A 24,690-nucleotide genomic window follows, 5' to 3' on the forward strand; every position below is an offset into this window, starting at 1 on the left:
ACCCAAACAGGGAAATAGGAGTAATCCCCTGAATTACAAGCCCATATCACGAACGTCGATTTGCAACAGGGGTTTGGAACATATACTGCTTCGAACATTGTGAAGTACCTCGAAGAAAACGATTTGTTAACACTTAGTCCGCACGGATTCAGAAAATATCATTCTTGTGAAACACAACTAGCTCTTTATACTCATGAAGCTACCGACGGGGGATGTCAAATTGATTGCATATTTTTAGATTTCCTGAAGGCTTTCGACACCGTTCCTCACAAGCGTCTTCTAACCAAACAGCTTGCATATGGAATATCGTCTCAGTTGTGGGACCGGATTCGTGATTTTCTTTCAGAAGTGTCACAGTTCGTAGTAATAAACGGAAAGTCATCGAGTAAAATAGACGCTATATCCGGCTTTCCCCAAGGAAGTGTTATAGGGCCTCTGTTGTTCCTGATATATATTGACGAAATAGAAGACAATCTCAGTAGCCCTCTTAGATGGTTTGCAGATGATGCTGTCATTTAGCGTCTTGTAAAGTCATCAGATGACCAAACGACTTGGAACATGATTTAGGTACGATATCTGTATGGTGCGAAAAGTGAATAAAGAAAAGCGTGAAGTTATTCATGTGAGTACTAAAAGAAATCTGCTAAATTTCGATTACGTGGTAAGTCACACAAACCTGAAGGCTGTAAATTCAAGTAAATACTTAGGGGTTACAATTAAAAATTACCTACATTGTAACTATCACATAGATAATGTTGATTGTAGAGTAAACCAAAGACTGCGATTCATTGTCAGAACACTTAAGAGGTGCAACAGGTCTACTAAAAAGACTGCTTACACCATGCTTGTCCGCCCTATTCTGGAGTACTCTTGTGCTGTGTGGGATGCGCATCAGGTGGGCCTGGCGGATGACATCGAGAAAGCACAAAGAAGGGCAGCTCGTTTTGTATTATGGCGAAATAGGAGAGTTAGTGCGACAGACATGATACGTGAATTGGAATGGCAATCATTAAAACAAGGGAGTTTTCCGTTGCGACGGGAACTTCTCATGAAATTTCAATCACCAATTTTCTCCTCCGATTGCAATAATATTCTGTTCGTAGCCACCTACATAGGAAGAAAGGATCAGTACCAATAAATAGGAAAAATCATGGCTCTCACAGAAAAATTTAGGTGCTCGCTTTTCCCGGAAGCTTTCCGAGTGGAACGGTAAAGAGACAACTTGAAGGTGGTTTACTGATCCGTCTGCCAGGTACTTCATTGTGAATAGCAGAGTAATCACGTAGCTGTAGATGTAACTATATATATTTCATTAATTATTCTGAGCAACCAAATGTTGGTTTTTAACTAGTTGTGGAGATCATATTATTTGTAGCTTTGAACGAAATTTACTGATGTGACTGGTAAAGTAACCCATAAACGACTTTTTAAGTGAGCGATGGAAAAACAGCTGGAAAAACGTTCATGATTTCACGCAATTCACTTGCTTTTTTAAGTAAGTGACATATTTTTTTGATAAATAACTCAGGTCGTTCGGATATGTTTGAGCACAGCCCAGGTCGGACTACACGGTAATAGTAGTTAAAACTCTAGTCTCTATTTTGTGCAGAGGAGAGGAAAGCGGGATGGTGGGATGGTACCATATGTACTAAGAGCGCGCGCCCGTGTGCGCGACGTTTGTATGTGTGTGTGTGTGTGTGTGTGTGTGTCTGAGAGTGTGTGTGTGACTAAAATTACGGTTAATTTTTTATTTCCCGCCGTGCACCTTACTGCAGTTTTAATTTATCGCGCGACCGCAGTGCCAACAAACGGTGGAAACTTCAACTATGGAGCAGGACCCTCATACATATAATACTGTTTTATTTCGTTTAGCTTCTCACTTTGTTTCCTTTGTGCCTATTTTGAGCTGAAAATATCTGCATACCTTTGCAGGTGTTGACTGTATGCGACGTTTCGGAACAAAACTGTTCTGTCCGCTCAGTGTATTTGCTGTTGCTTACACTAATGAGCTCTTCTCTCTTCATCATCAATATTTCATTACGACATGCCTCCACAGGCGTTGGCTGAGATAGATACTAGGGAAAACATCAGACTACGCCCGAAGGCCAGTGTTTTGAATACGTGGAAGTTGTTGGGGGTACGGGCAGGCACATTTTCTCAAATGAAAGCTTTCTTTACGTTTAAAATCTTACAACTTTATTAATTTGATTTTAAAATAGTAAGTGTACATTTGTTATCATGAACAACAAGGTCCCCAATATAATTTGCTAATGAAAGTGCCTGAAGTATTATTTTAACAGATCAAAGAACAGATCTCAGAATCAATTTACAAGGCGTAAAACTCAAAATCTCATTTTGAGCAAATTGCATATTGCAAGGGTAAGTAAATGATTCTAACGCCACATGGCAACATCAAAATTTTCATAGATACTACCTGTCTTCTCTAAAGACAATAAAATATTGATCACAACATTTTTCATGAAAACAATTTAAATGCCATAAAATCTGATTACTATCAACGTAGACAAAAACCCCTTTGCCTCTGCGATGCGCAACGAATCACGAAATAATTTCCTTCCTTTTAAAAACATTAGACCATATGTGATGCATATTCCACTTAACGTATTATGACAGTTAAGCATACATGTTATAATTAACTATGTAGGTAATCTCTTCCCTTCAAAATAAATTTAAAAACTCACAAATCAACTCTTAATCTCAGTGATTACATCTGTTAAAAATATACGATACATATCTTTTGGTTTCGTCGTGGTCACGCGCTGTTGTGCACAGAGCTCTCCTTCAGTATCACATGGGGCACGGGAAAGATTTTCTACAATGTACAAAACGTTAACAAGGCGCAACCAACTTACTCAACTTGCATACTAGGATTAAACGTCGATTTGGATTCGGCTCGCAAATCTTAAAACGGGCGAGGGAGTAGACGCGGTACTAGTCAACACTTCGACTACACCGCACCGCACCAAACAGCAGTAGAGTGGGGTAGGTAACGGACAAACCAACAACTGTTGCAAGGCAACCTCAGCAAGGAAGTAAGAAAATATTCGGTGACTTTAAACTGTTGGGAGGGCCACACCAAACCACCGAATGACGTCCAAAGCTAACTTACGAAAATACTATGGGCGATTTCACCACGACAAGTAGAACCGTAAAATACCATAAGAAGTGAACTGCAATTAACACGATTCATAAGCGTCCAACATAAAAGCTCCACAGTCAACCTTTCCCTTACTGCAAAACGTAACTGTACCTCCAACATTCACTCGTGGACACCAGTAGAATATAACTCGTTATAACTGTACATAACAGAGTTCAATAGAGTGGGGGCCGACTTAGGTATCTTAATAAGACAAGCAGTGATTCGGTCCTTCACTTGGATCCGCCTACGATTAAAGTCAGTGATTTGCCTTAAAGCAGCTAAACAGACGACAATGCCGTTATCAGCTCTCTCCTTCCAAGCAGCGCTCTAACTGGAGACTGCAGTAGCGAACTAAAGCTTACACCGCTCGCAAGTCTGACATTCGCGCCACCAACGTGCACCTTTTTAGAAGTCTTATGTTGACCTCAAACACCAAACTTGCCTTAATTCTTAGTCGGAAACCAAGAGCAAAGTCAAGAAATCACTTCTCAGCCCCTGAATGACCACACGACGATCGCCAGCAGGAAACACCAGCCCTCCACACATCGACCCCACGGCGTTCCGTCCGCTATCGGCTGTTTCCGCGAGGCCTACCGGCAAAGCTGCCTTGCCCTCCGACATCGACGTCGCTACTCACGCACAGCCCACAGCTAACTCCTAGCAAGCCCCTTCTTCCTCATTCTGTCAGCCTCGCGGCGCATGGGTAGCCAACTCGCCAAAGATATGTGGTGACCTGAAACACCAATCCAAAAACAAATACGAAAAAATTAAATAACGAGCCGTACCGGCGCAATTATTGCTTTGAGCTGCCTCGGATTTTTTTTTCTGCAATGTTAGTTCAACATTAGCACTGATACATAGCCATGTGGAGCGGTTTCCTGATGAAGAGTGCCTAATACGCAGCGTGAGTCAGGAGGAAAGGTTCATAAGTAGAAGGCGACAAAACTGGTGTTCCTGAACAAAGAACTTCTTGTGGACATATGCTCTTTTCGGAGACAACAGATTTAATTTACATTGTTACATATTTTGTGTCTATATTGTTGTTGCTTACAATCTACCACAGCAGTGTAGAGGAATTCGAGGCGAACAGTTGGATGCTGGACACTTATGGTCTATCGAGTCAGGAAACTATCTCAAATCGACCTACGAAAAGAACCTAACTAAAGCGCATGTGCGTCGCTAGATATTTTCATTTTTTTATCGCTCTTTTAGTGAAAAGTTGTAGCCCTAGATGAAAAAAATGAATGGAATGTTTTTATAGGAAATGTAATATAGTTTAACGTTATGCTGCCACACCTTTTGTCTAGAGACCACAGTTATCGTGTTATTGAAGAAATATGTACACTACTGCTAGTAAAGTGTTCTGTCTGGGAAACCATTTCGAATAAGAAGTATGTTCACACGAAGTTTTTTATTCAGAATCACCAGTTCCATTACCCCCCTCTCCTCCTGTCTCATCCCACATACCTCCCTGAAAAGAATCGAAGAGCAGCGCAGCGACGCTATTCTGAGGTTTTACTGTAACTTCGGCTGTAACATCGAAGTACTTTGGGATCTGAGAGTTGTTGCAGTACTCTGTGTTTGGTGTTATACGATTTTCTGGTTGAATAGTACTGGTTACTCACTGTTGTTAAGAAGTGGTAACGGAAATAAAAGTAATTACCCCATAATGAGGCACCGGATAACACGCGTTCCTGACACCATATTATCCAGAAAGCACCTCGGAACAACCTCTGAACTTATGCTGGTGAAGTTCTAGTTTACTGTTGAAACGTCCGCTTAATAAGATTTATGTATGAATTACTGTGCTGATAAATCTCTTACATTATTTGATTTTCAAACAGCTGAGCAGAACTGAACGTCCTTAGACATTTCGCTCTATACCTTTTCTGATCAACACTAAACTGACACACAATATTTTCAGCGCAACGCAGTCTGACTTTCAATAATGATTACAAAAGAATAGCCCTGACTAACATTAACCATTGTTAATGGCACTAACTACTGATAGGCATAGTTAGCAAATGAAAGATTTTGATGGAGAACACCTTAATAGTGTTCAAAAGTCATTATATATATATATATATATATATATATATATATATATATATATATATATATATATCAGTCAATATATATCAGTCAATGATATCCAATATTACACATTTACTCTTTCTGATGGACACACATCCAGATCGTCCGCTCTCAAAATTCCACCATCTCTCTCCCCACATCCACCACTGCTGGCGGCTCACCTCCAACTGCGCAACGCTACGCGCTGTTAACAGCCAACTGTCTAACAGTACAACGGCAAATATTGCAACAATACCGACCAGCCTCAGACTAAACACAGCACAGTCAGTGATTTTCATACAGAGCGTTACCAACATAAAAATCTAAACAGCCTACTTACATAGCCCCCATGCTCCCCATAAAAAAGTTTACAAATTGTTTTGGGTAGTGGCCAATACATATTTGAAATATTTTTCATAATTACGATAACAAAGAAATCAAATGCACATACTTATTGATACAATGTTGGTCCAAAGCTAAAATTTTCTCACAGTCCATAAAGACAGTCCTGATCATTCAGCACAGTAAAATTGCAAAGGTTTTTTATTTTTTTCTCAAACTCTGAGCAGTAAAAGAACATCCACACGGAAGTTGTGGATTTCCATGAAGTCTTGAAGAAGTAGTGTTGTCCTTCCAACGGAAAGACGGTGCTGACTCTTGATATGCAGACAGGTAATGGGCCACAACAGAGCAAACCCACAGCAGAATCAGTCGAAGTTTTGAAGAATATTGGTAGTAGGTCATCACAGAGGAGACCCACTGTAGTCCTGGTAGAGATTATGGTATTGGTGGACCACCAGAGTTGCAGACCCACTGCACTCCTTGTAGAGATAATGGTATTGGCGGGTCATCAAAGGTGCAGACCCACTGCAGATCTTGTAGAGATGGCCAACAGCCTTCTGTTGCGACTGTGCAGGTGCCCAACCACCATCTAAGAGTCTAGCGGACAATGTAGCAAGTCCATAACCGCCACCTGTACATTCACAAAGATTTTGGAATTGTCCTTAGAACTAGCAATGCTGTTAACCAGTCCCTTGCTGAATTATTAACACATGCGCCAGCAGTAACAGTCCCAACTTCTCACATACTGTGCATATACTGTGACCAACAGAAATATGTGCAGTGAAACGAATGCTTACAAGTTACTTAATTTGATAAACTTGTGTCAATTACAAAAACATCATTAAACGTCATTAAAAATAATAACACAGATAACATTTGTAGTAATACAGGCTTTACAAAAGAATAAAAATAAACATATACATCAGTGATACTGGAATTATGACGTAAGTAAATGCATAAAATAATGAGAGTCGTTTTCGAAACATTAATTTCACATATGAGCATTTAAGCAGAACAGAATTAATAAGGCCTGCAAACATCTTTACAAAGAAAATAACATATTAATGCGAATTATATTTGAAGATAACTATTCCTCATCATAGTGAATGTAGCTTAGTACTAGAAAAATTCTACAACGTAAATCTTATTAGCTAAACACATAAAGACAGGAAAAACACAAATACACAGGGGTACAGACACACATAGCGGAAGAACAGAAAAGGAAAGGACAGGGTTTGTTTTCAGTGAGACGTCTGGTACTGCAGTCCAACCCAAAACTTCATTCCATAGATCTTTCTTATTACTTCAAAATTTTATCCTGAAAAAAAAGAAAAAAAAAACAAATCCTATCCAAGCATGCTTTCTGCATTCTATACACAGTTAGTTTCTTATATAGTCTACCCCCTCTTAATCTAACTTAAATCTACTGTGCTCAGATATGTATACTAAGGGACGAGGCAATGCAACAGCACAACTAATATGACGCACTGTGCAACAAACAAGGAAAATAAATTAGTAGTAAAACTGGCTTAACAGAGTAATAAAAAGTCAAATTCAGTAACACTATGCCTGGCAAACAGCAGCAGCAAATTCTACAACTTATACCTAAATATGACATAGCTCAAGCTGAAAAAATATTACAGTAGCGATAGGAAATGTTTAATACCTATCTCACATCTTAACACTAGAGTGATGCATCACCTTGACTTACTCTACGAAACAAGTTACCCAGTTCATGACAAAAATTATGCATGCAATTCCTGTGAAGGGAAATGTCTTTTTGTGCTCCTTCGTTTTTTTTTTTTTTTTGGAAGAAGATCTTAAAATTATTATTTACTGGATCTGTAGACATCTATATTAGTACATTTATTAAATTTTATTTTAACCAATGCTGCAGTGCAGCTAGAAACTAGATATTAAACAAAATAGGCAAATATAAATACAAAGCATGAAACATCATTCACTAGGCAAATAGCGTCCTCAAAGGCAGTAAATAAAATCTCTCAACTAGAAAGACAATAGATGTTAAATATTTCTCACCATATCAAAATAGTTCAAATGGCTCTGAGGACTATGGGACTCAACTGCTGTGGTCATCATTCCCCTAGAACTTAGAACTATTTAAACCTAACTAACCTAAGGACATCACACCCATCCATGCCCGAGGCAGGATTCGAACCTGCGACCGTAGCAGTCGCACGGTTCCGGACTGCGCGCCTAGAACCGCGAGACCACCGCCGCCGGCTCATCATTTCATTAGGCTTTTTAGTAAATATCATAAATTAAGAGCTCCACCGTGTAATCATATGTTTTCAAGTCGTATTTTCGATGCTTTCTACAAAGAAATGTCAATAACAAGGATAATGGCCTCATTTTTTCCTCCACCTAATGGCTTTCTTTTTACAGGCGAATATCGCTCAGCTGGGCACCCATAACACATTACATCAAGGTCACTTAGCTTTCTTACCGAAATATTTACGGCAGCGGTCTCCGCTACAGTGACGACAGTCTGATACCAATAAAAATTCACAGGTCGAAAAATTACGGTAGAAATGTGTAGAAACGAAATCTCATGAATAGCAGGGTTGATATACATTCACACATGAACACACGTTTCATAACTTTTAAAGTACGATTCTTGGTTTCCAACATCCTTTTTCTCAAATCAGAGTCCCTAACCACTACTCATTATTCCTTACCTTATTACCCATACACATATTCGTCCACACTTCTTCGATATTTCATCATAATCAGTACGTATCATAATAAACTTACCTCAACAGCATAATACACGTCGTCATCGTAATAATAACATCATAACACCTCAGTCAAATCTCAAAATCGTCGCAGCTTCCTCCAATAATTTCAAAACCTCTGCTCATTTCAATAATGTCATCCACCTTAAACGTACTACAAAAACAATATCTTCAACCAAATACATCATTCAAAGCTCTCATAGTATCACAATGGTTCCGAAAAAATATGAACAGTTCAAAAAATACAGACAAAATACAATTTCATATGTGTGAAGTTATCCAACTGTGTAATTGCGTAAACATCTGTCACTGATATTGAAAAAAAAACATGTTTGTCTCTCTCAGTTAAATGTTCAGATAGCTGCGTATTTTATGTGTTAGAGATGTATGGTAACGATGTGTAAAGTTGTACAAGCAAATACCATGTTAGCTAGGGCTCCTTGTGCTTGCCAAACACATGGTACACAAAGAAGGCGTGTACCCCCTGAGGATTAATGTAATTATATCCTCAGCTGTTACAGATTACGGCTATTGAATGAAATATATCCACGGAAAACCTTTGTATCTTTGTAATTCAGTAAACTTTTATAGCGCTAAACTGTGCGTCTTGTAAGATAATTCAGTCGAAGTGTCGTAGTTATCGTCCTCTGTAATCAAAGTTCTCCAAAAGGCAATGTTTTTACCCCGTAATAAACAAAAGTGAAATGCTATGCGTATAGATATCTTAACTTATTACGCTTATTGCCATGATGAAGTAAGTACTGTACTGTAACGTGTTGTTGTGCTACGGAAAAGGCTGTCTCATTGTAGCTATACCACCAAAGTCACTACTACAACATGTTTTACTTTCCACAAGCGTTCAGAAAAACTGTCCAGATATAAAACAGATACAGCGCAAAAGCAATAATACAAATTGTGTTAGTCATTAGTAGCATCATGATTTAATCGTTTAGCTGTCAATTAAACTAACCACTGTGTCATCTGGTATCTCTCAGAAAGTACTTTCACCCAGAATGTATTTTCAAGTACACCAAAATGTTGCATTAAAATCTCATTAGCAGTACTGGTATATGTTCTAAGTTTGTGAGCCTTACAGTCGTTACGTAATCGTGCAACTAACAAGCAAGAATGTACACACACAATAACACTGTGTCGTCTGTTCACTATAACAATGTGTTCGTAAATACTGTCTAAATATGTTCCCTAGGTTCTAGACTGGATAGTTAACTTCAAACATTGTTGCATATTAACAGTTTGTTAGTGTCTCAAATTGTACTAGTAGCGTGAAGTGAAAAGTTTTATGATAAAGACTAAGTTAAAAAGCAGATTATCTTTCAATAAACGGTTTTACCTATGAAATGTGGTGCAATCCTTTACTCTTCCTAGTACGCAGAGTTTCAGCTTCAACGCAATTATCATGTAGTATACGTCGGTAACGATTGCTAAAATGTTTCTCAAGGTTAGAGTCTACGTTATTTTTCTCCGAGCCAGCCGGCTCCCGTGGCTGCCTGCGATGTGAGTCATTGCCTACTGTCTCTTTGTTGGCTCGCGTCGTTATTGGGATTAGGAGACCTAACTTCTACAAGTTCACCTTGTGGAGACGGCCCTGCCCTGCTTGTGTCTTGCCAGTCCTGGTGAAACTCAGGTCTGTCGTTATGATGACATCGTCTGTCGTCATCCCGGTAATTTCTGTAATTAATTTCTTGTCGGTCACGTGGTGGAGAATTTCCCTCTGAACCGCAATTTCGCGCTGAACTGTTGCGTCTGACGTTATTCTATCTCCGTTGATAATAATCCGAAATTGTCTGTTTCTATGGTTATCCTTGTCATATTCATTACTACGGAAATGCGATATTTCTCTGTAACGATTTGCGTTGTAAGAATAGCCTTGTCGTGTAAAGTTATTATTTCTGTCATCGCGGAATTGTGACGGATGTGACCTGTAATTGTTGTGCTCCTGTTTTCGCGTCCCGCGATTGTCATTGTCAATGTCCAATTCTTGTAACAGTCCCTGAAAAGCTTCAATGTCGTCTTTGCAACATCCTGCCAAAATAATATGTCGTAAATGTACAGGCAATTTGATTAAGCAAATGCGGATGAGTTCTGAGGGGCTGTATGGGTTTGACAGATAATGATTCTTGTGCAACATGTCTTCAAAATATTTTACAAGACTGGAAAATTCAGACTATTCGAAATGTTTCATCATTATGATGGTATGTTTTACTCGGCCTTGAGTAGCTTGAGACCAATGTGCTGATAGGAACGCATGATAAAATTCTCCTTCACTGTGACAATCGTGAATGACCGATCGCATTCTTACAGCTGGTTCATTCTCTAAGTAGCCACACATAAATTCTAATATGTGCTCTAATGACCAGTTGGGAGGAAAACAATCAGAGAATTGGTGAAGCCAAGCTTGTGGATGAATGTCGTTGCCAGAATTCTTAAATGTTTTGAATTTACGTGTAGTAATGAACAGCTTATAGTCAAAATCACCGTGTGGGTGAGTCGCATATCGGTCATCGTTACCTCGTGTCGGCGGTTCCATCTCAAAATTCGGTGCACCTTGCCAATTTCTTTCGTAATTTCCGAAATGCCCTGTGTTGTTATTTTGTGGCTATTCCGTATTTATAAGCACCTCTTCCCATGTTGGCGCGCGAGTGTCCTCTGAAATATGTAATTCTTGTATTACCTGTGCCAACTGTTGTTGTACTTCCCGGATTTCTCTTTGGTGTTGCGTATTAATTTGATTCTGATTTTATTTGAATTTCCTAATTTGTTCATACTCTTCTGTGTCATTAAAGAGTGCCGGTATTGTGTCATTCAGATTATCATCGGCCCTCGTAGATAAATTATTTAGGTGATCCGAAAGTTCGACTACTTTCTCTGATAATGAACTAATTTCCTCCATGTGTCTTTGTGAACCAATTTTCAGAGTATCTACTGTGTCTAAGTTTTCCTGAGTTTTTGCAAGTAGCGTAACCGAATCGGTAGATGCAACTGAGTCAATTTTAGCCCGCAAGGTCTCGTGATTTTCATGAACAATAGTTTGCAGTTCTTTTATGGTTGCTTCGTGATTCTGAAATGCATTTTCATGCCACGAAAAAAAAGGTTGAAAATGCTCACAAATTTGTGTTTTATATCATTACAGACGTTTTGACATTTCGTATCGATGTTATGTAACTCAGTAGTTAAATCTTCACGTGTTTGTTAAAGCTCGGTGTCTAACTTTTGAATCTTTTGCTGTGTTTGTCTCTGATTTTGTTCCATCGTGTCTTACTTTTGAAGATTTTGTTCCATTGTTTCTAACTTTTGAAGTTTTTTCCGACTTGTTGTTTCAATTGTAATAACCATGTGCTGGTGTCTGAAACATGTTCCTCAGTGCTTTTCGGCAGTGAATTTGCACCGGCAACATTCACATTTTGACATGTCTAGTATTACGTGTTTCACACACCATTATTGTCACAATATTTCACACGATAACACAAAAAAGCACAATTTGAAGCGCAAAATAAGAAAACATATTAACATAGCACTGAAAACAATATCTCGTTAATTGCAAGCGCAGCTGAGAAATACTTGGTGTAAATCTACATTAATGCCACAACTGTTTTACTGTACAACAATGGAAAACTACAACTACAAAGGAACTACAAATTACGCGCTAGCAATAAACAATAGCTACACTTTATTTTGTGTATCATTCAATACATTGTCGTTTCTTACAATGTACCACAGCAATGTAGACGAATTCGAGACGAACAATTCGATACAGGACACCTATGGTCTATCGAGTCAGGAAACTATCTCAAATCGGCCTACCAATACTACCTAACTAAAGCGCATGCGCGTCGCGAGAGATTTTCAATCTTCTGTCGCTCTTTTAGAGAAACGTTTTAGCTGTAGATGAAAAAAATTAATTGGACGTTTTTGCAGGAAATGTAATATGGTTTAACGTTATGCTGCAACACATTTTGTCTAGAGGCGGCAATTATCGTGTTATTGAAGGAAAATGTACAATACTGCCAGTAAATTGTTCTGTCACGGAAACCATGTGGAATAGGACATATGTTCACAGGATGTTATTTATTCAGAACCACCAGTTGTATCACCCCTCAAAGCATGCCAAGAGCATCGCAGCGGCGATATCTGAGCTTTTACTGTAACTTCGGCTGTAACATCAAAGCACTTTTGCATGTGAGAGTTGTTGCAGTACTCTGTGTTTGGTCAACATTAAACTGACACAAAATTTTTTAGCCCTACGGAATCTGACTTTCAATAATCCCTACAAAAGAACGGTCCTGACTAACATTAACCTATATGTTTCACAAATCACTTACCTCACAAAAATCTTCGTTACTCGCACTACTGCAATACAGCGAGCGCCACTACTGCCAGTTAAATAAAAGATTCAAACTACTGAAGGCACTAACTACTGATAGGCATAGTTAGCAAAATGAAAGATTTTGATAGAGAACACCTTAATAGTGTTCAAAAGTCATTATATATATTATATCCAATATTACAAATGTACTCTTTCTGATGGACACACGTCCAGATCGTCCGCTCTCAAAATTCCGCCATCTCTCTCCCCAAATCCATCACCGCTGGTGGCTCACCTCCAACTGCGCAACGCTACGCGCTGTTGACAGCCAAGTGCCCAACACTACAATGGCGAGTATTACAACAAGACCGACCAGCGTCAGACTGCACACAGCACAGTCAGTGATTTTCATACAGAGCGCTACAAATCTAAACAGCATACTTACACTGTATACACAGTCTTTCTTGCATCGTTGCTCTCATGAATGGAACTGGCGTTGGAAACCTCAGTAGATATTACAATAAAAACTACCACTTAAGTCACATTGCTCTGTAAAGCATACGTGTAAATCTAAAATGTTCACACTTATCTACAGCAATATCAATCCTAGAACATTATTGTGTTTACGCTTCGACTGTTGTTACACCAAAGAGTCTTCAGCTAGAATAGTGGAGAGGACATACTATATAAACCATAGGTGACATGTGTTTTAAAGCGCAAGTTCTCAACCGTTTCCCGTTCATCTGCTCTCTGCCGCTATGTAATGTTGGCCAGCGCCCCCTCGCCTCTTCCCAAGCCCCCCCCCCCTCCCCCCCGCCTTCCAACCCTTCCTCTCCTTCGACCAATCAAGACATCCAAACCTCACAACCGCCAGCGACTGCTTAGCTTTACCTTTGGTAAATGTAAGTAAAGTTTAGGTTGGATGCGCCTATTTCTAGAGGCAACATATTGCTATAACACGGCTGGAGAAAGGAGAAAGCTTTTAGACATAACACTGCCATATAAAGACACATTTAATTTACTGATGTCCTAAAATTAGCTTTGTGGTTTACATAATATTTCAGTTTTTTTGTTTATACTAAATTATAGCTTTCGTAATACTTATAGATCTGTATAAATTTCAATGTTTTTCACAGATATGTATAAATTGAGAAAATGATCGACGAGATATTTAAATCATCTTAGTAATTACAAGTAGGTAAAATGTGGACACAAAAACAGTTAAATGGATGGTCAGTGCCGAATCGATTCGGGTATTTCCCTTGCTTGCACATGGGTCTGAGCTCATCCACGTTGTGGATGAGACAGAACACTTGACTTCATAGCCTCTTATGGAAGTTGACGTCTTAACTCGTACGAAATACTAATTAAAAGTTTTTTCGTGTTAAGGTATTATTTTTACGTTGAAGTTGTCTGTGTTATTTAAATATCAATTAAATAAATGACATGGTATTATCTATTCATGTCTTATTGTACCAATACTTTGGAAATTCAGCACCATTTTTCTCCTTTAGTAACCAAAAGGGCAATCATTAAAGAAACCGTAGGACGTCCCGATCTCCTCCACCGCTTAAGTGCCGCAACTCCCCTGTCGAGAAGACAAAAATTTCCCAAAGGGAGAAAAGCCCACATCGGGAACCAGTGGCCTAAGGCTTACCTTTTGTGCCTGATGTTTCGGTTCATACTGCGCAGACTCATGGATAGTGGAGACATAGGTAGTTGAAAACATGCCTTGGACCACGCTTAAGACCCAAAAAAGTCTTTGTTCCAAGGGCGTGAGCACTGGCCTTGAAATATTGCACCGACTGTCACAGTGTTTCACTAGCCACAGTCCTTTAGGAAATGTACCTTTTAAACTGCATTTAGTGAGTCGACCTTTTAGTTATAATATGAAGATGCAGCACTAACCAGATGAACCGGCATCAGTTAACAGAATGGTACAAGTTCATATACATTACGCTGGAAACCTGAGAGCTAGAACACGATCAGAGGGAGTAAGTTTGTACACAACTTGCTAATCGAGTAGTGTGTCGCGGTTGAGAGTACATGTGGGCACTGGATATACCCTCCCCCTAATCTCCTTGTGTCCGCCCCCCCCTCCTCCTGGCTCTGTTAATCTCCCCCTTTTTTTTGTCCATCTCCTCCTTTGCTCCGCATGTCCATCATCTCCACCTCCCTCACTGTCTATCTCCTCTTTCTCAATCTCTCTGGCATTGAGCCTTGGTTGCCTTTATTGTCAATTGCACCTTCATGGAGAAATGAAATCGCTTGCAATGAATGGGTAAATCGATTGGAATGTAAAAAGGGTATGAGAGATCACTCCTGCTGCTAGATCTGTGACAATACTAAATTCAATGACAGTATTTCACGTAATTTGAATCGGCAAACGAATAGCATTACAAAGTTTCCGACGATTTAGATTCCGACGTAGTAATCTTATCATAAGCCGATAACTAACTTCATTGTTTTCTGCTAAAATTGACTTTGTGGAAGAAAACCACCATAACACACTTGTGTACAGAATTTTTATTTAACATTAAATAGAAGGAAAAAATATATATAGGAGAAACAGTTTGCCTAATGGTTTAAATGTCTTGCTATTGTAGTTGAAACTGTGAGAAAGAAAACGAAACAGCACGTCTTCATGGCGCAGTATACCACAGCATTTTCTTTCACCCAAATGACTTTAGTAGAAAACCTTAATAGAAAATATGTAGCATATGATGCAACAACTTGTATTTGAGTATCGTGAAAAAAAGTACAAATAAGTTAAAAACTTTTAGGCATTTTTGATAATAACGTTTCCATTTGTGCTATACATATCAGAAAATATGTAAACTATGTCCATCCGAACGTGTATCACGTAAACTGTTGAAGTACAGAAGTCAAGAACTTTTCTAGGTTTTTCGTACCAACATTACACGACGACTTCTTTTCACTTAATAGTATACGTTTCTGGAGGAGGGGGGGGGGGGAGAGGGGGAGGGGGACACGAATCAACTTGGTAAACAAAGCGTGCGCAAGTGACGACAGCAAGATATGATCCTACGATAAATACACTGTAAGCGGTTTGACGTGTAAGTATCTGGTACATCTGGAGATGAGGTTACAAGCTTCGGAATCTATCATGTTAAAAGAAAATTAAATGTCATTTAACTGCATTCTGACACAAATGCATTACTATTATCAAAGGACTACGTTCCTTCGGTTCCGTCAACGATTTTAAAAGAGGTTGATGTGTGCTGAGGAATATAGTAAATCAATTTTCTCTCGACCAAATAAAAGACAGCAAATCGGTAATAGTGGTACGATGTAACCCACCCACTACCAGGCACTTGCTACACAATAGCCTCCTGACAAGGCTGTTTTTATCATTAGGTAATGCTAGGCGGCTGCCTAGGGCGGCAAAGTGGTAGGGCAAACATTTTATTTCAAATCAAACCGCGAAAAAATTGAGAAAATAGAAAAAAAGAGAAAGATGAAAAATTAAAACACCAAACTGTTTACAAAAGCATACGGAACTTTTAAATTGTAAATTTTTACTTACTTTAAAGCAAGTGGATACTGAAAAAGATTCCTCATTCTATAAATATTTCAGTTAAAATTGAAACAAAAAAAAGACACCATAATTATCCAGATAATCTAATCTGATGCTTAAGCATGCTTCCATTAGTATAGCATCATTTCTACGTTCAATGAAAAATTTACTCTCACCAGGAAATTCTTCCAGACCTTGATTAAGTTCTCTTTTCACGCAATTAAACAAAATAAGTAAATGATACCTAATTTTTTAGCAATTGCATTTTCAGTTGAGTTATAGTTTAAAATGTTAAGCACATTCCTTGTATTTCTGTCATTTTGGTGAATTTCCAGAACTGAGGACAAAAATTAAGAATTTGAGGATTTGTTGACCTCAGTCAGGGAATTGAGGACAAAACATGAAAACTGAAAACACTCCCCAGAAAGTGAGGATGTCTGGTCACCTTAGTTTAATGACTAAAGGTGTAATAGGAGATTTGCGTTTTTGTACCGTTGGATATTATTGGAGGTGAAGGAAAGGCGGGGGGGGGGGGGGGACATACCGGGAAGCCAGATGGTGGTAAAAAGAGAGGGGCAATTTTCACCTAGGGAGGCAAGGCACATAGCAACGGTCCTGCTCCCGGTGTATGTTTGGAGATGTAGACGCAGAGTTTGTTTCGCGGACTCGCAGTGTTGGCGTGGGGCAGCACAATACAGGTTTGAAACTGGCGGCCACCTGTTGCAGTGCCCGAGGCGGCGCCGCTGGGTGTGCAGTGCGTGGCGGCGTCCCCACAGAGCCTCCTGGTGGAGTGGGAGCCGCCGCCAGAGAACAAGCTGAACGGCCGCCTTCTGGGCTACCGCCTCTTCTACAGGCCGCTCGCCGAGTGGGACGGTGAGCCTCACACCTTCTTCTTCTGAGTCATAAGCGTTCCGACCTTTCATGTGAAGCGCCACAGTGTCCGCTGCAACGTCATTTCAACAGAAGGATATAAGTAATGAAACAGTATAAAGGGTGGTCCAGTGATAGTGATCGGGACAAATATCTCACGAAATAAGCATCAAAAACAAAAAACTACACAGAACGAAACTCACCTAGCTTGAAGGGGGGAACCAGATAGCGCTATGGTTGGCCCGCTAGATGGCGCTGCCATAAGTCAAACGGATACAAAACAGCGTTTTTTTAAAAATAGAAACTCCAATTTTTATTACATATTCGTGTACTATGTAATGTTTTAGTTGGACCACTTTATTCGCTTTGTGACAGATAGCGCTGTAATAGTCACAAACGTATAAGTGTTACAATGGACCGTTTACCAACTGCGGAAAAGGTCGATATCGTGTTCATGTATGGCTATTGTGATCAAAATGCCCTAGGGGCGTATGCTATGTATACTGCTCGGTATTCTGGACGACATCATCCAAGTGTCCGGACCGTTCGCCGGATAGTTACGTTATTTAAGGAAATAGGAAGTGTTCAGCCACATGTGAAACGTCAACCACGACCAGCGACAAATGATGATGCCCAAGTGGGTGTTATAGATGCTGTCGCGGGTAATCCGCACATCAGTAACAGACAAAATGCCCGAGAACCGGGAATCTCAAAAACGTCTGTGTTGAGAATGCTACATCAACATCGATATATCTATGCACTAGGAATTGCATGGCTACGACTTTGAAAGTCGTGTACAGTTCTGCCACTGGGCACAGGAGAATTTACGGGACAATGACAGATTTTTTGCACGCGTTCTATTTAGCGACGAAGCGATAACGTACATCGGCATAATATGCACTATTGGTCAACGGAAAATACACGACGGCTGCGACAAGTGGAACATCAGCGACCTCGGCGGGTTAATGTATGATGCGGCGTTATTGGAGGAACGACACTTGGCCCCCATTTTATCTATGACATTCTAAATGGTGCAATGTATGCTGATTGCCTACGTAGTGTTCTACCGATGTTACTACAAGATGATTCACTGCATGAGAGAATCACGATGTACTTCCAACATGATGGATGTCCGGCACATAGCTCGCGTGCAGTTGAAGCGGTATTGAACAGCAAATTTCATGACAGGTGGACTGGTAGTCGAAGCACGTTCGCCGGTTCTGACGTCCCCGGATTCCTTTCTGTGGGGAATGCATTGTCAATGCATGTGCGAACATTACGGAAGGCGAAGTACTCGCCGTTGAGAAGAATGTCGTTACACGTATTGTCAAATGCATTGAGGCTGACGAACATCATTTTGAGCATTTATTGCATTAATGTGGTATTCACATGTAATCACGCCGCAACAGTATGCGTTCTTAGAAATTATAAGTTCACAAAGGTACATGTATCACATTGGAATAAAATATTCAAACGTACCTAAGTTCTGTATTTTAATATAAAAAACCCACCTGTAACCAGATGTTCGTCTAAAATTGTGAGCCATATGTTCGTGACTATTACAGCGCCATGTACTACAAAGTGAAAAAGTGGTCCAACTAAAACATTCGTATTTCTTTACGTACTACACGAATATGTAATAAAAATTGGGGTTCCTATTTTAAAAAAAACCAGTTGATATCCGTTTGACCTATGGCAGCGCCATCTAGGGGGTCAACCAGCGCGCCATCTAGTTTCCCCCTTCAAGCTAGACAAGTTGCGTTCTGTCTGACGCTTTTCGTGAGATATTTGGCCCGGTCACGATCAATGGACCACCCTGTAATATTGCGGAGATAATTATTCGATGGGTATGTGGGATAACGATTGATAACCCTATGCGCCAATTGGACAGAATTTGTCACGATAGCTCTCAGGCTTTGCGTCCCATTCAGATAATTGCTTCCTGGTGCTTTCTTTTCCTTTCTCTTTCTTTTCTTTTTTTTCTTGTAAAAGTGTATTTGAAGCGATAAGCGTGGAACGCTAGTCCCGCACATGCTACGACGTCATTGGCGCCACATTAATGACGCCCCCGGCATTTTCCACAGACGTGTCGGCTCCCTCTGAGATCTCGACGCAGGACACGAAGCTGGAGGTGACGGGCCTGCTGCGCTTCTGCAACTACAGCCTGGAGGTGCGCGCCTACACCGCTGCCGGCGACGGAGTGCCCAGCGAGCCCGTCTTCTGCAGGACCTGGGAGGACGGTACGCTCCATGTTAGTGCATCCTTTGACACTACCCTAGCACTCGCTACCTAGAGCTAATAGCGCGTAGGTCGGAACAAAAAGCGTGCGACTGAGAAACTGTGACCTTCCTGTACTTCACCTACCCTATCTGACCAAAAGTATTCGGACAGCCGTACATAGCGCGCAATTTACCACTGGATGTGACGAGATGTGGACGCGCCGTTATAAAAGAGGACGCTGAGAACTGAGTTGTCAGTAGAGAAGCGGCAGGAGACTGTGGACTAGTTACTGAAAGTCAGCTGAGTAATAAATCTTTCAGGAACCCTTCAACCCTGGTAAAGCTGCCAAATTCGAGTGTTGATGACGTGACTGAAGCGGAAAAGCGAAGCAATAACCAAAAATCAACCATCTCGAGGTAGACCTTTTGTGCTGACCGACAGGTACCGTAGAGTAATGGTCACTGTGTTTGTAAAACTTTGCCACTTGTGAGTTCTAAAGTGATACTAGGCTTTCCGCTAGCACAATGACTTTGCGAAGGGTGTAGTAATCAATGGGTTAAATAATTGAGCAGTGTTGTGTCCTGCCTACTCGTCTAATGTAGCACTCCGTCTTCAAGTCACAAGTGGCCCATCGGAACCATCCGACCGCCGTGTCGACCTTGGTGGTGGATGCGGATAGGAGGGGCGAGTGGTCAGCACATCGCTCTCCCGGTCGTTATGATGGTTTTCTTTGAGCGGAGCCTCTACTATTCGGCCGAGGAATTCTCAGTTGGCATCAGGAGGCTGGAAAGTGACAACAGCGCATGGTCACCCATCCAAGTGCCGGCCACAACCGACAGCGCTTAGCTTAAATGATCTCACGGGAACCGGTGTATCCACTGCGGCAAGGCCGTTGCCCGTCTAATATAGGGTGCCTGGGAAATCTGCTTTCTCGGATCGCTAAGCGACGGCACAAGCTGATCGTATTAATGGATTTTTATTGCAGTGAGATAAATGACAATACTTAATACGGACAGTTTACAGTGGTGTCACAAGCAAATAGCAACAGATAAATAAGAAGTCTCTTGAAATGAAATGAGCGTATGGCACAGTTGGCCGGGAGGCCCCATTCGGGGACATTCGCCCGCGGAATGCTAGTTTTATTTCAGTCGACGCCACATTGCGCGTCTTGCGTGCCGGTGATGAGGATGAAATGATGATGAGGACAACACAGTACCCAGTCCACCGGGCCCGCTGCATGGGGCACGTAACCACCCAGCTAAGCAGTCAGACAAGTCTCTTCAGTTCGTAATACAAGCGAAACAATGTAGATCCTAGATCACTGCTGTAGCGTTCGTAGAATGGCTCGTCTTTAACTGGGCCGCGACCAGGCTGCGGGGCGCTTATACTCTCTTAGCCGACATCTATATGTACATCTACACACATAGTCCCCAATCCACCATACGATGCGTGGTGGACAGTACCTCGTACCATAACTAGCATCTTCTCTCTCTGTCCCACTCCCAAACCGAACGAGGGAAAAATGACTGCCTATATGCCTCTGTACGAGCTTTATCTCTCTTATCATATCTTTGTGGTCTTTCCGCGAAATAAAAGTTGCGGCAGTAAAATTGTAGTGCAGTCATCGTCAAATGCTGGTTCTCCAAATTTCCTCAGCAGCGATTCACGAAAAGAACGCCTCCTTTCGTCTAGAGTCTCCCATCCGAATTCCTGAAGCATTTCCGTAAACCTACGAGTAACAAATCTAGCAGCCCGCCTCAGAATTGCTTCTATGTACTCCCTCAATCCGACCTGACAGGGATCCCAAACGCTCGAGCAGTACTCAAGAATAGATCGTATTAGTGTTTTATAAGCGGTCTCCTTTACAGATGAACCACATCATCCCAAAATTCTACCAATGAACCGAAGACGACTATCCGCCTTCTGCACAACTGCCATTACATGCTTGTCCCACTTTATATGGCTCTGCAATGTTAATCCCAAATATTTAATCGGCGTGACTGTGTCAAGCGCTACACTACTAACGGAGTGTTCAAACATTACCGGATTCTTTTTCCTATTCATCTGCATTAATGTACATTAATATACATTTAGAGTTACCTGTCATTCTTTACACCAATCACAAATCCTGTCCAAGTCATCTTGTATCCTCCTACAGTCATTCCACGACGACACCTTCCCGTACACCACAGCATCGTCAGCAAACAGCCGCACATTGGTATCCACCCTATCCAAAAGAGCATTTATGTAGATAGAAAACAACAGCGGACCTACCACACTTCCGGGGGGCACTTCAGATGATACCCTCACCTCCGATGAACACTCATCATCGAGGACAACGTACTGGGTTCTATGACTTAAGAAGTCTTCGAGCCACTCACATATTAGGGAACCAATCCCATACGTCGTACCTTAGTTAGGAGTCTGCAGTGGGGCACCGAGTCAAACGCTTTCCGGAAGCCAAGGAATATAGCATGCGTCTGATACGCTTCATCCATGGTTAGCAAGATATCATGTAAAAAACGGCGAGTTTCGTTTCGCAGGAGCGATGCTTTCTAAAGCCGTGCTCATCCATGGACAGAAACTTCTCTGCCTCAAGGAAATTCATTATATTCAAACTAAGAATATGTTCGAGAAACCTACAACAAACCGATGTTAAGGATATTGATCTGTAATAGATCCCACTCCTGTCTCGGTCTCGTCCTGCAGAGGGTTCGGACAGCGTGCTATTGGCTTACGTCGCCTCACAACCATCCCCGCTCGAACGTTCTTGACCGACGTGCCCGCGCCTGACGCTACGTAGAAAGAAGCGGCTCATCGTATGCTACACGTTTCAGTGGTTAATGTTAAGCGAAGCTTGAGGTGATTCAAACTTCGACGCCAATGGGCAGTGGACTGTTGTAAGCGAATGATTTCGAGTCCTCAGTCAGGCTACACACTTTGACAATCCTATGGAAGGGCCTGGGTTTAAAGAATGTCTGGGGAACGTTACTTGCAGTCATCTTTAATGCCAACAGTGATTCATAGAGGGGATGGTTTTACTATGCGAGGGTGTTTGTCGCGGTTAGGGCGTGGCCCCTTTACTGTGCTTAAGAAAAAGCTAAAATAAATGTCAAAGTATACGAATACGTATTACAGCAATGTTTACAGCGTACAATAGAAGAGTAGTCCGGTGACGATGATTGTATGTATAGGTATTATAAAATGACTTGTTTTTAATAATATGAATATTTATATATGTGTTTGGAGTGAGGGAGAGAGATAGAGATTGATTTTTGATTGAGATTTTTATTTTAGTCGTAACTGGTACCTGAAGTTTGGTTGCTTGCCTCCTTGAATGATCAGCTTCTTCACCAGTTAGTGACATACTACAATTTGAAGGAAGTTATTGTTCTTTAAGGTTTAAAATACGACTCTATTAGTTACTTGGCCGTATTGCAAATAGCTTTGAGCCCAAGTTTTCGTAGATTTTCATACCTAAGGGACCACTGTTGTAAGTAAATAAGATCAAACAGCAATATGCTTTTCGTGACAAAAGGAGATTGCTTAGCACACAAACTTCCTTCAAACTACACGTCCTGTTACATCAAAATTGGTCATTGGAGTTCAGCACCATGCTATTGTACAAGAACATAATCCACTTACTGTAATTAAGAAATTATCAGGGTTTGTTACTTATTGAATGGAAGCTATAGAGAATGCATTTTTTTCCTGTATTTTGGTGAACTTTGTACTCTTACAGTTCTATTGATTGATAGACGCCGACGGCAATGAAGTTCACCTCCTACTCCACAAACCAGATATTTCTATTCTTCAGTTCTAGTAAATTTGTATACATAAATGTTTGGCCACTCTTACACATACGGTTTTATCACTAAAATATCAATTTTCAATTAAATGTAACAATACGTTCTGATCGACGACCTAGCAACACGTCCTCTTTCCACAACGTACAGATCAAATTCTCTTCTCTTTTTAATAAATCAATTGTCTTTTTTTTTACAGTCCATACTCAGAGATTCATAGCTACTATCGTCGCAGGGATTGCGCGCTAAAGAGTTTGTTGCTGTCCAGCTGCACTTCACTTCAAGTAGTTTTTCAATTAAATTTACATTACGGTTTTTACATACATTACTGAGCTTCTCAGAATAAAATCAGTCACAAATTAGTTAAAAAAAGGGGCAGTGAGGCTCACACAACATTACAGTATGACGCACCCGGTCATATAATAGCATCTGTGAGGCCATGTTTTGTGGACAACAAGGATAGTGAAATGGACTTGCCTCCACAGACTCCCAACCTGAACCCAGCTGAACATCACTGGGATAAGTTAGAATGTCAATCACTATGTAAATGGCTTGTTATAGAGGAAACGATTGCTGATTTGCTGCCCGATGCCCAAGAAATCGAGCAGTAAATGGTTGTTGGCCAGATTACTATGAGATCGGGTCCAGTAGAGGAAGCAACCATCTACATTATATGCACCAAAATAAATGAAAAAAAAAGCAGAACATACTCTTTAGTTCTGATAGTAGGGTTGGCATTTGGGTAACTGGTTAAGTGTTTTATTGTAGTTCCATAGTAATAGAAGTAATTATTGCATTAGAAAGTTAGGTACCAGATATAAATAGCCAATGTATAAGTTTATTAGACTCCAGGAAAATGTGATTTATGTGACCTATTTGAACTTTTCTAGTAATAGGCTGTAATCGTCAAGAATAAAAATGAAATCACTACTTATCCTGGTTTCGGCTTCAGGGTAGCATGGGCTGCTATTCCTCCGCAGACATTCAGACAACTCACTGACATTGTGCCATCAGAGTTGAAGCCACTATAAGGTGTAAAGGTGGGCAGACACCATACTAATGTCTGCTAATACGCTATATGTCTCGATACTACTGATCAGATAGTGTACTTATTCAGAAGGCGACTTTTGATTAAAGCAGCCCTGTCCTTTGATAAGGTGACTTTTGATTAAAGCAGTCCTGTCCATTGATATCGTTTTACTGCGAAGAAAAAAAGATATGCATTAATGTAGTATCATTAACTATAGAATGTAATAAATCCTTTCTTTTCCTGCAGTTCCTAGTCCACCAGACGACATTAAAGCTGTTGTAATGGACACCAGGACAATCCTTCTTTCATGGAAACCGCCGGCATTTCCGAATGGGGTTATTAGAAAGTACAAGATATACATTCGGTCACTTGATGGAGCCGCTTTGGTGAGTAGTATGTTCCTACATAGGGGCATCAGGACCCCCGTTTCATACTCAGAAATTTTATTCCAGTATGAGAATTTACACTGTGTTCCTATTTTAATCACAAGTTTGAAAAGTCGTACTACACACGTTTGTCAAACGTTTTATAATTCAACACATCATTCCTGTTGCGCTGCGAACTATCTTTT

The 24,690-nt window shown here is 40.6% G+C and overlaps 1 protein-coding gene across 1 annotated transcript in view; it reads left to right on the forward strand.

The window, feature by feature from the left end:
* The window catches only part of LOC126335702 (Down syndrome cell adhesion molecule-like protein Dscam2), a 1,471,118-nt gene that overhangs the window by 1,313,626 nt on the left and 132,802 nt on the right, over window positions 1-24,690 (forward strand). Inside the window, exons 21-23 of the mRNA XM_049999160.1 lie at window positions 16,920-17,066; window positions 19,148-19,303; window positions 24,366-24,505. Coding sequence (XP_049855117.1) covers window positions 16,920-17,066; window positions 19,148-19,303; window positions 24,366-24,505 — 443 coding nt within the window. The remainder of the gene's footprint in view (window positions 1-16,919; window positions 17,067-19,147; window positions 19,304-24,365; window positions 24,506-24,690) is intronic.

Source organism: Schistocerca gregaria, chromosome 2 (assembly GCF_023897955.1).
Source record: "Schistocerca gregaria isolate iqSchGreg1 chromosome 2, iqSchGreg1.2, whole genome shotgun sequence".
NCBI lineage: Eukaryota > Metazoa > Arthropoda > Insecta > Orthoptera > Acrididae > Schistocerca > Schistocerca gregaria.